Genomic DNA, 12,434 nt, shown 5'->3' on the forward strand with positions numbered 1-12,434 from the left:
AGGAGGCTCCATCGATAATGTGTATGTGGTGTCACATTGTGAGAGCATTGACACTAACATATTAAACAATGGTGAAAAATGATCAAACGTATCCTTAAACCATTGCTTGTAAACAATTTGTTCAATGCCCTTAAATCATTGAATTTCAGCAGTTTCTTCATTATTCTAATTATATTTCACATAATTAACAGTGTCATTTTAACACTTTCAGACCATTTTAATTAAATCTTACATTTATTTGACAATGTACATGTAGACGGTGCGTATACAGGTGTGTATGCAGACTAAATCCCTCTGAAATGTCACTTCCCAGCATCGGATTCAATGAGTTTAAGCTCTTTTTTTTTTCTTTTTTTTTTTTGATGAAGGCTGCTTTGACAGGTTAAATGAACTCCACTGAGGGGTCATCCAAACAGCTAAGGCAGTGTGCATTACTACACAAAACAAAACAAATGGATCCAACAAGTAGAAGTCATTCTGTTCCAAAAACAAGTTTGATGAAATGATACAAAAGCCACTCAACACCGACAGTAAGGAATAGATGGAATAGTGGTAAAATCAATCAGCACAGTAACCAAGCCAGAGTTATACATTTACAAAATATTGCAAATTTATCTATAAATTAAAGTCCAACGTCATCTCAGGTTTGTATCATAGATCAGATGAATAACACTTGGTGTACTGTGTATCCAGATCATTGGAGAGAATCACATTTGCCACCCATTAAAAGTAAATTTGTTTGATAACTCATATAAAAAAAAAAAGGATAAAAATAATTCCTTAAAATCATGTGGTTGTTATGGCACCTGTGGTATCATAGACAGCTCAGTGATTAATCTCTTTACATCAGCTCACAGTATTACCTTAAATATGTGGTTGGTTAAAAAATAGATCTTTACATAGATGGATTCTATGGTTTGATTTTGTTTTTCCTTCTTCGGTTTATACTCTTCATCTCTTCAGCGCTCTGTAGCCAGTGTTGTGTCGTCCAGTGTCTTCTACTATTGTTGCTTTTAATATTGCTCACCTGTTGAGAGCACAGATGTTACCGACAGCAGGGTGTGAAGGAGCTACTCAGCCTTTCAAGCGACAACGGTGGAGTTGAAATGATTGGTCTCTTAATTAAGGAGTCGTTCATTAATCCTTTAAGTAAAGCAAATGCCAGACGTTTCAGAGTTTATCCCTTTTTTATGCTTTCTTTGTGTGTCATAATGAAAGTAAAAAGTCAGATAAATCATGTAAATGTGTCAACAAACCTTTAAAGGATGAGTGTATTTACAGTTTCATTTATAAAAAAGTACTCTTGTGTATCTGTACCAAATCCCAGGTACTGTTGCAAACACTGGTAACAGTTATAATGTGAACAGTACCCGTCCCCTGAGCTCATCCGTAGATAATATGAACGTTTGGATGTCACTTACAGTTTCAACACTTGAAATGAATCTGTGCTTGTTCATTTATGTTCACAAAAACGACAACGGTTAGTTTGAGGAACATACCAGTTAGCTGGATGAGCACAGTCACTGCTGCAGCGTCACCTGTACGACAGCAGCAGGTTAGACCAGAGCTTCGAGAGTAAAACATACATGATGTACTGGATGGAGGTTATTTCTTGGGATGAGACCTCACCATGCAGGCTTTGTCGGGCTCCTGCCTGTGCTTCATTAGCTCCTCCAACTTGAGCTCATCCTCAAGCTGCTGCTCCAGATCGTTCTCGTAGCTTTCCTCCTCCTCCACAGCAGCAGCACTTTCAGTCCTGAGATAACAGCTGGAGGTCACGTGACTGTCTTTTGAATTATTATTTGGCCTTTCTCAAAACAAAAATTACATTGGTTTCTCTCTGTTGGTGTGAAAGAAGGCCAAATTAAAGATTAAGATGAGATGAAGAGCTGTGTAAATGTAAATGTCTTTATTTCTACTGCACAAAAGGGAAAATATAAATATGGCAACTAACAAACAATAAAAACCAATAAATGTCAGCATCTACCACAGCTAGTTTTCAATCCATCCAAAGCATCAGCATAAAAATATGTTCATAAGCCCACATATTAAGTGTTGTACAGTGTACTAGCAATGCGACTGAGGAAAATGAACTTCGAGGTAAATGTGCTGGTTCTTCATGTCTTACCCTTCTAAACAGTCAATCTGACCTTGGTTTATAAGTGAAGAAAGGATCTGTAGAGGTCGTGGCCAACAGGTCACCACGGCCAAAGTCTGAATCCACAGTACTCTCAGTCTCACTCCCGCCCTCTGTGGAAAAAAAGGCATTTGAATACAGTGATTGTACAACAAGCACAAAAGAACAACTGTAAGTTGTATAAACGGACTGCAACCGCTAGTGTCAGTAAAGACAAACCAAACCACACGTGGAACAAAGAAGGCATTTGTTTGCCACATTACTTATCCTGAAAAAGTCTGAAGTGATATCATGGCTGTCCAACGCACAGTATGTTGTATTTCCCATCATGTGAAAGTTGAAGTAAAATAAGACAAAATAAATTTCTGAGAATCTTCTTCCACTGCCTTCACGGTTCAACCATTTACAAGTTTTTCCGGCCTTTTAAAAAAAAAAAAAATTCTTACTATTTAAGTTTGCTCACGTCATATTCTGACTAAATCAATTTAGCTCAGTGACTTTGTGGTGACTCACAATGTAGGTAGCAAAGATGGCGACAGCTTAACTGGTACTTGACCCATGTGTGAGCAGTTTTGATAAAAGTCAGCGTTTAGAAAGATGTCTGACCTGCAGTGATTTGGCTTTTAAAAACTATGACCAATTAGAATGTAGGACGCAGGTTTAAAAATGCAGCGTCAAATGACGTGGGACACCAGGTCATCTTTGTGAGTATTCAAGTCAGTGCAGTTGCCTGAAACGTGCCTTCTTTCTAATGGCCAGCAGGGGGCAAACTTGGCTCTCCTGGTTGCAAAAAGCCACCTTCTCACATGATTTATTACCTCAGTAGAAATTTTCTTAATCTTTTTATTTATGGTCTTAATATATAGCAGGGTACACTTCAGTATAAAGTCATAGCCCCGCACTCTAGTTCAAATAAGGTCCCCTTGACTGAAAAAAAGAGATATGAGAGATGCCAAAATACAAAATTAAAGCGAGTCCCAAAAACTGTTTTTTATGACATCAAGCTACCTACCTGAATTTAGTTCTTTAACCAGCGATGACATCGTGTTGGTGATGGAGTCAGCAGCAATGAGTAGGTCATTTCTCAAATTTCTCCTGGGACCTTTGAAACAGGACAGAGAATTTGTATGTGTTTTTGGACATCTTAGTTTGGATAAACAATACATGCAACTGCGTCAGTGTTACCCTGAGCGAAGGCCTCCTGAACGTCCCCTCCCACGCCCATGAGTGAATCCTGAGGTGTGTGAGTCGGTGTCGTGCCGGCAGAGTCCGAGTGGATCGGTGTGGGGATTGGCCTGCTGATGGTGTGACTGGGAGAAGAACGTGGAGAGCCTGGGCCCTGAGTCTGCAACACATCCGGGTCATTTTAGTGTTATCATCCAGTAAACAGAGCCGTGCTGATATGATAAGATTAGCAAAAGCAATCAGTAACGTTCATTTTCAGGATTCAACACACGGCAAAGAAACTACGAACAATTCAGATCAAGTATATTTCAGGTTTAATGACCTAAAAGCACACCACAATAGTTGTTGTAAGTACCAAACATTGCACTCATGCTAGACATTAACGATGTGCAGCTTCACTGTCACTAGTTTTCAACATGCCAGACTCAAGGTTTTTGTCCTTTCTCACCTGGTGAACACCATGTATCTCCAAAATTCACACCAATTGATGGATTGCGGAACATTATTTTTCAGTACTAATAAAACCTTTTTAAAATGTGTTACTCATCTGTCCTGACATAAAGAAAAAAAACTGAGTTGGGCTACATCCACACTAAAGTTTCATTTAGTGAAACTAACGTGAACTCCATCCACCATATCAGAATGATTTTGCATACCTGAAACACACCTGAAAACACACATCTCATGACTATTTGGCTGCTATAAAACAGGAGGTAGCCTGTCTACTCAGAGGTCATGTGCGGAAAGCACTTTGGTTGAAAAGTTAAGACCAGAGGTGTCTTTGCTTGGACAAAGTTCAGCCGTTAACACAGTAGCACAACTATAAGACAGTCAAGGCAGCAAAATCATAGTTTGGTCGTCAATAAAAAGGAAATATACTGACATATTAGAGATGTACTAGAAAAAAAACATCCATCTCAAGAGGAGGCCCGGAAAGGGGAAAACCATAAATTGGGACAAAGTCATAAAAGACATTTTGTGGTGTACCATGTATACACGTTGTGATCTGTACTCAGTGTGTTTACGTAATCTAGACGCAGGAAGATGGCAATGGCTTTAAAGACTTGTTAGATGGTGACCACAACAGTCACAAGTCCACACAACACTGCAAGCCCAGAGTTTGCAAACTATGCAGCACGGTTTTTGAAGGTCCGCCTTTTCGTGTTTTGCAAATACCGGAATGATGAGGAACTTATGTGTTTTGAAATGAAACCTTATTGTTGTGGATGTAGAATTATTCCAGAAACTCAGGTGTTTTTGTAGATACGAGGGTGCTCACCTGACAATAACAGTGTTTATTTCAAACATGCCTAAAATATAGATTAATCTCCTCTTTCCTAACCACAGTTTTTCACACTTACAGATTGTTTCCGTTCCTCTTCTTGCTGGAATAACAACCACATTACATTGAGTATTTCCAAAAAAATCCAACTGGTATTTTCCTCCAGAACATAATTAGCATGCGGCTTCCACATGCAAGTTTAATAGATTAACATTGATCCTTTTCGGCTAACTAGACTGAAGTCCCCCCCAATCATGTTGGCTTTAAGTGACTTGACAGGAGGAGATATTATCACACCAGTGGTTATCAGACTCAGATGGTGTGATAGAACATAATCCCAAATTCTTAATTTGTCTGGCACCATTCTATAACTTCCCATAAAATCCATAATTGGAAGTATACTGTATGTTACATACACTTAAGCATGTGAGAAGATCTAAATAGCACTTGTGAAACATAACAAGCCTGCTGTCCCTCACACGTCAATTGAGAGGTCACTGTAACAGGCAGGCAATTTTTTTTACTACGGTAAAAAGTACTGTTGAAGTATTTTTATCATCAGTAACATTTCCAAAATACATGTATGATTATGATCAAGTGAGAGACTGATTTTACTCCAAATTTTTATTTCCTTATGTAAAAGTCCCTTACTTTTATCTATTTGGTCAAAACAGAGCATCATTCTACTGGATGATGTGGAATAATCAAGTGCAATATCTAGTTAGCTTCAGGTGAAAAGGTTAAACCATCATCTTAACGCCTGCCTCAAAACAATTATTAAAAAAAAGCAAGCTACTGCACAAATTGGTCCGAGAAGTACACAGAGTACTGCAACTGCTCCCTGTAGGAAACCCTGGGCGTATGTTACTCCAGTGATCGTGACAGCTTCCTAACTGTATCGTCTGTTCGCAGTCAAATAGATGGAATGTACCTTGAGAAGCATCATCAGTTGCTCCAGCTGCACCATGAGTTCCCTGCGACTCTCCTGCAGAGTAGACATTCTTTGTTCAAGCTCATCCTTGCGTTGCCTAACAGTGGATAAAGGTCGTACAGATTAATATAATAATCTCATATCATCAGAAAAACACACAAAATCTGTTACAGCCAAATAAATGTGACAGTGGTGGATCAAGAGTGCGTATTCACCTGAGAAGTCGTAACTCAGCCAGCAGAGTGGGGTTCTGCTGACCCCTGTCAGGTGGCGGCTGGGATGCTTCCTCGTGCTGAACACGTAGCCGTTGGATTTCCTGCAGGATCTCCCTGTCACACACAAAACACGAGTGTGCATGTTGTATTTATGACACGCTTTGTTCATAAGAAACTTCGAGAATAAAATAATTAAGTGATTTTGGTCTAATGAGTGCTCCACATATTGTCTAAAATCCGTATTTATTTTTAGTTTAATCTTGCCGTAACTCTTCTTGGTTATTTGGGGGAAGCGGAAATAAAAAAATCGGCACTTAATGGAAAACCTGTTTCCATCAGTTCACATCAAGCAAACGTCTAGCACAATAAACATTTCAAGTCATTTTTTTAACCATGTGACAAATGTAAGTCCAACATTATTTCCTCCTGTACATCTTTTATTAATCTCTACAAACTCCAGATTAAAATAACTGGCTAATTAGATTCTAACATTCTCTCCCAAAAATCGTAGAAAGAACAAAAAAAAACCAACTGTGGGCTGAAACAGGCTGAATGTTTTTAACTCACATATTTACAGTAGATCATTTGTTCTGTTATAAAAGAAAAAGCCCAGATAAGCTTAAGACATAAACAACGGCTCTGCTGTATTGTGTCCTGATGTGTGCCCTACTAAGCTATCAGAGTGTAACCACCGATCACAAAAACCGCACAATGAAACCAGCATTTAGTAACTGTGCTTTTCATGCAGTGACACATAACAATATCTTCTTAAGTGGCCAAAAACATAACATTTTAATAATGTAATTCTTGTGCTTTGAGGTTACTGTTTGCACATTTTGTTTCTGAAGCTGCATGTCTAGCTGTAGAGTTGGAGGAGAGAAGGAACAAACAGAACAGTACAGTAGCACCAAGGCAGTCGTCCCTAACCTGTTTTTGCTCTCAAGCTCAGCAATGAGCTGCCGCTGCTGTTTGTTGGCATCCAGAGAGCATGGGAGGTCTGTGGGGACCCTCTGCTGCTGAGCCTGTTGGTGAAACCAAGCGAAAGACATCGTGTGAACTGGCTTTACCTCGAAATGATGTCACCTTATCCAGAGCCTCAGAGGAAGGAGAAAACAGCTTTCATCAGTCACCCATAAAGACCCGATCAGAGCGGGCGCATGTATATCCAGGTATATCTCACCGCAGCATCAGCAGCCAGTCTGGCAGCATAGCGGGCAATGAGACTGTGCTCATCATCTTGATGGTTACTGCTCTCCAGCAAACTAACAGAGAAGAAAACAGAGATAGGAGTTATAGATGACACTGTTGAAACACGCATACAAGCGATTCAGGTTGCAAGTTTTTACAGGCACATACAAACAGTAGGCAGTTTTGTTATCAGAAATATTTATGAAGAAACACAAAGCAGGAATGATGATGACAGTACAAAAATGTGGTTAAATTTTCACTAAGACGGTACACACTCACAGGGAGAGAGGGAGGGTCTACTAATATCATATGCATTGCTGACATATGAGGCCAACCATTAAAGAACACAAACATATTAGTGACAAACAGAGACAATATAGGCAGCACTATTTTATTGCCTGTAAGAGTGGAAATAAACATAAAATTACAATTATGCTTCAAAGAGGAAAGGAAATGCTACATCCCAACAGTTATTTTAAAAATGAATTCTGTTTCATGCCACACTTAACATAAGTTTTTTCATTCATTACATGAAGAGATTATTTTGTTTAGGGGCAGCCAAATTCATCACGCAAACCAAACCTGAGGAAGTTAAATGCTTTTAAAATATTTGGTACCAATTAACCAACCAATCTGACATTTGGTGGTACACAATCCCAATTTAACCAGGAATAGGACTATTGGCCATTTTTGCAGTAAAATACAAATAATCACTTTGAACAGCATACAGCATATTGTATGAGGACAAATATTTCAATTAGTGATGAAATGAAACCTTGCAACAGTTAGGAACAGCATTTTTCCAGGACATTTAGAAGGTTTGGTTAGGGTAAGAATGGCGAGGTGGCAGTTCAACAGAGCACATCATTTCCACCGGCGTTGGCAAACACAGCAGCACACCAACTAACCATGATTTGGGGTTGTTTTGTAGTAGGTTCACATAGAGGCCAATGAGAACATGTTCGTCAGCAAGTCTATCAGCAACATCGAGGTTGTAGTTTAACCTGGAACAGTGCAGGATTTCACAAAAAAATAAAAATAAAATAAAATAACATGATATTACACAGGTGACAAAAGTGGATGAGGGGAGCAGGAGGAAGAGGGAGCAAAAGAGAGAACACAACAAAGGAGGTTGAGGAGATGGCTGAAAAGCAGCCCTTCATGGCTGACTAGAGAGAAACAAGGCCATATTATGTTTGGGGCAGACACCATTGATGAAGACATGCCAAGCAAAAAAACACTAAAGAAAACAGATATGTCAAGCATGCACTGTCCCTTTTAATGTGACTCGTATATTTTTTTCTGTCTTTCCAATTGCATCTTAAACTAGAAGCCATGCATTACAGAGTCTGCTACAATCATAAAATGTACGTTGCAAAAATTTAAAAAGCAAAAAACAAAACAAAACAGCAGACGATCCATCAAGAAGAAAGTGTCTTGTAAGATTTGGCTCCTATATTGTTATTAAAGCTGTAGCCATTTAAATTTAGGTATTCAGGTTTTTAACCAGCAAGCTAGCTTGTAATAAGCTAAAAAAAAAAAAAAAAAAAAAAGCAAAGCAGCTAATCAAATTTCATATTGTGAACAATCAGTTTCCAGACAATGAACCCTTTTTTATAAGGGTTAAAGACATTTTGAGGTCACAGTAAGAAAAGAATACAGTAAATAGTCAAATTGGTGATGGCTGGATTCCATTTAGCTGTCCCGCCCACACCCGAGAGAAAAAACCCCCACAATTTTAGATCAACATTGTATTGTGTGAGGGTCACTAATCCTGAGTCCTGCCCGCTAGTTACTGCAAAATAAAATAAAGGATAATACTTAAAAGCTGCTGTGCGGTGAGATGAATTACCAATAAATAAAGAACCCAGAATTATGTTTTTATTTGTTACAAAACAGAAAAAAACAGAGGCCAAATGAAGAAAATGTGGTCATAGGTGCAAACATTTGCTTGGCATGAGCAGAAGAAAAGAATAGGATTCAGACACTCCAATATGTACAACAAGCATTTGGTCACTAATAAAATAAAGTAGGCAAAATATCAAAATGTCAGCTTTAGGCAAGCGTACACTAGCAAATTAGAAATGAACAGCAGTTAACAAAGTTGCTACCACATCAACAATAGAAGCTAACACACAGACACACACATAGAAAAGGCATGTTATGGTTAGAGTCAGGTTATGGTGAGCCTCGAAAAACTCTGCTACTGGTTACGTTCGGAGAAAGACAGTGGTTTGAGTCGAAATGCATACTTTTAAGGGCAAGATTAACTACTATTTTCTAATTCTTTAAGGTTTCCATTATTCTTAAATTAGAGGATGACAGTGTTCCTCTTCTAGAAATCTACACGGAGAGTATGTTTAGGGTATCAGTGTGGGCATTTTGGTCTACCAGAACTGAGTCCGGGGTAAAGACCCATCTCATTCACTGGTTTGTAGATGGCACCTTCTTAAAACAACAGGGTTTGCTAACACCAACACTACGAACATGGCAAGAGGTATAATACCAAAACAATTAGCCGAAAAAATCCACAACGCTTCATAGAGTATAACTGCAGAGTCTGTGATATAATAACAATCACAAAATGTGGCAAATGACTCCCAAGGTTGAAGTTTGATCTCTACTAAGGCCCAAAGTTTAGTGTTTTGCTTTCTTGCCATTGCAAATAGTATATAATCTTTAATTCTAATTTAATTCCAAGTTTGCAGAGTTAGTATTAATTCCTTTGACTACCTGTAAAAATATAAAATGAAGTCAAACTGCAACATTGAAACTCATTCATAAAATGCTTTCACGAACAAATTTGTTCTTATACATGAAAAGATTTCATTGTAGCCCTCAATTTAGTCTTAAAGACAGGAAACAAACCCTAATCTAACTCTTCTTAACATCTTTTGTGTATCTCTAATAACTTTAAAATCTTTGTTTGCCTGGGTGATTGACAGCTACAACGGTTACACTATGCAACTGCTAGGCTGTGCCTCCTGTCTGACAGACAAAATCAAGGGTAAAAAAAGTCTAATTATATGAAAGAACAAATGCAAAATAACATTTCATGAATGAGGCCAGATGTTTGGACCTGCACAATAAGAATAAGTTATAGAATACCACTCACTCATCACCTCATCCGCATGTGGTTCTATAAGCCTGTGTTATCAAAGGGAGCAGTGTTCCCTAAAGGAACATTCCTCTCCATCAAATGCAGGTGCGGAGGAGCTCAAAAGGTACTGTAGCTTACTTGAAAAGTCAGAACCAACAATTATTTCATGATGCAACGTAGCGCGTGCATAGAAAATGAAAAGAGAATCCAGCTTGAGTAAACGAGTGTGTCTATTCAATCAAAACAGTGAGCCTGGGCGTGTATACTATTCAACAGCCATATACTGTAGGGAAGGTTCACATTCAAAGACGGCAGTTAATATTTCATACTTTTTGTGTGAATAAAAACATCATAGCAGGCGCTACTCCATCTTCTAAAGCAGGGGTGTCCAAACTGGTCCAGAAAGGGCCGGTGTGGCTGCAGGTTTTCATTCCACCCGAGCAAAAGCAACACCTGATTCAACTTAAATCAGCTAAGCTGAGTCCACACAGCTCATTTGTTGGATCAGGTGTTGCTTTTGCTGGGTTGGAATGAAAACCTGCAGCCACACCAGCCCTTACTGGACCAGTTTGGACACCCCTGTTCTAAAGAGTATAAACCCTATAAGAAAACTGGTCAGGATGATAGGCACTGAGCTTTATGCCAAATGATTATTATCTATATTAGTCCACATATGCATTTCATTCTCATAAGCACACCTGTGTCACTTACCCTCTTCCTTTAAACAGATGTGGAGCAGCACCAGTCAAAGGCTTTCTATGCTCAACATCATTACTTTTGCTGCAAGGCAAACTATGTACATTCAGTACAAAGGGAAAATAACACATGGATACAGAAATGTCCAAACACACACAGATACACTCTGGATAATAAAGGCAGGAAAATGGAGACAGTGTGGGTCACAGAGTGTACAGGGAATGGGGCCTTTAGGGAGCATAGCACACTGAAAAGGACTGCTGAATAATCCAGGACATCCATTGTGGAGGCTGTTGTACTCACTTTTTGGTGGAGTACGGGTTCCCTGATGTAGGCATGGAGTGCGAGAGGGAGTATTCATTGGTGATATTCACTGGTCTTGGCGGCCTGGAGAGACGACGCATATTATTTCACATCTGACAAGACTCAATTCATGAAAACTTAAAGGAGAAATCACTGGATTTTTTTTTTTTTTTTTACTCATTCAATTTTGCATATTTGTTTCAACCATATGATAATGAAATATGACTGTACAATATGGCTATTAAGAAGGAAATGATTAATAATGTATGGTGAGTAAACAATGAAAATATGCAATGTGCTGCACGGAGGAATGAATCAATAAACCATCAAAAACAGAAATTGCAAAGACACAAACTAATAACTACTGTCAGTACCCTAGAAGGGGTGGGAGTGGAAGTGGTTAAAACTAGGACTGAACGGTTTTGAAAATCAGGATTATTTTGCCTGATGTTGCGAATGCTGTATACTGTATGACTCTGGAATATTTGAAGGAATTATAGTTTTCACATCCTTTCTCTTATTGAAAAACAAATTTGTTAACAAACAAATTATTGAAAATGATGAAGGCGTGTTATCTGGGTTCATACACATGAGTTTCTACACCTTTGAGGAAAAAAATTTATTACTATAAGTTCTATAAAACAAGAAATCCATATCAAAAATTACCAGTCAATATTAAAAATGACAATATGAACCAAAAGACTTTTTTTTTTTTTTTCAGTTGCTCTTAAATGAACCACAGCGAATATGCAGGTATTTGAGAGGGAAATTTCCAAAAGTTTCACAAAAAAATTGTCCAGGTTTATTTAAAAAGAATAAATAAAAATTTCCAGGCTTTTTGTGGCGTTATGAAGCCTGACTTATCGAGGGGATGTGTACCAAGCAAATGTGTCGTAAACGTTTAGAATGCGATGTGTAGACCAGCATGTCTCTGCAGCACCAAATTGTTCAATTCATGACATTTTGACAAACATTTTGCCTTTGATGCATATCACACTTCCTATAATTGGAAGATTGCAGCAGGCCGTTGTGACTTTAATCAAATTTCAAATCAGTGTTCAGCCCTAATTAACTCACACATTTTGTGATGTGTTAAATAATCAAAGAACACTCACCACGTGTCTCTATTTTGAGGAAAGTCAATAAGAGAGAAAGGAATGACAATCATTTATTACAATCAGCCAAACGGTGCAAAGACTAAACCAAAGGACACTTAAGTAGCACAAATGACTACACATAAAATGGCAGATTTTCTTTTTTTCTGGAATATAAACACTTAAGAAAACTTTGTAGAAAAATGCTTATCGTTATGTGGATTTATTCAAAAAAATAAACACAATAATAAGTATTCAACTTTGGGGAGATAAAACCAATTCTTTCTTGGTATCAATATATAA

At 38.2% G+C, this 12,434-nt stretch overlaps 1 protein-coding gene across 5 annotated transcripts in view; it reads right to left on the reverse strand.

The window, feature by feature from the left end:
* The window catches only part of dtna (dystrobrevin, alpha), a 22,850-nt gene continuing 10,416 nt past the window's right edge, over window positions 1-12,434 (reverse strand). For 3 of the 5 annotated variants that reach the window (XM_086203815.1, XM_086203816.1, XM_086203814.1), the window contains 13 exons: window positions 11,038-11,121; window positions 10,750-10,818; window positions 7,847-7,942; window positions 6,931-7,012; window positions 6,678-6,772; window positions 5,751-5,864; window positions 5,536-5,632; window positions 3,323-3,482; window positions 3,150-3,239; window positions 2,151-2,250; window positions 1,630-1,756; window positions 1,500-1,538; window positions 1-1,027 (listed from right to left, as the gene is read on the reverse strand). In XM_086203815.1, the coding sequence (XP_086059941.1) occupies window positions 1,521-1,538; window positions 1,630-1,756; window positions 2,151-2,250; window positions 3,150-3,239; window positions 3,323-3,482; window positions 5,536-5,632; window positions 5,751-5,864; window positions 6,678-6,772; window positions 6,931-7,012; window positions 7,847-7,942; window positions 10,750-10,818; window positions 11,038-11,121 (1,132 nt within the window). In that variant the 3' untranslated portion in view covers window positions 1-1,027; window positions 1,500-1,520. The remainder of the gene's footprint in view (window positions 1,028-1,499; window positions 1,539-1,629; window positions 1,757-2,150; window positions 2,251-3,149; window positions 3,240-3,322; window positions 3,483-5,535; window positions 5,633-5,750; window positions 5,865-6,677; window positions 6,773-6,930; window positions 7,013-7,846; window positions 7,943-10,749; window positions 10,819-11,037; window positions 11,122-12,434) is intronic. The other 2 variants (XM_086203817.1, XM_086203818.1) reach the window with 2 other exon arrangements.

This window comes from Aulostomus chinensis, chromosome 5 (genome assembly GCF_037954235.1).
Source record: "Aulostomus chinensis isolate RoL2024-O1b breed Wild chromosome 5, RoL_Achi_v1.0, whole genome shotgun sequence".
Taxonomy (NCBI): domain Eukaryota; kingdom Metazoa; phylum Chordata; class Actinopteri; order Syngnathiformes; family Aulostomidae; genus Aulostomus; species Aulostomus chinensis.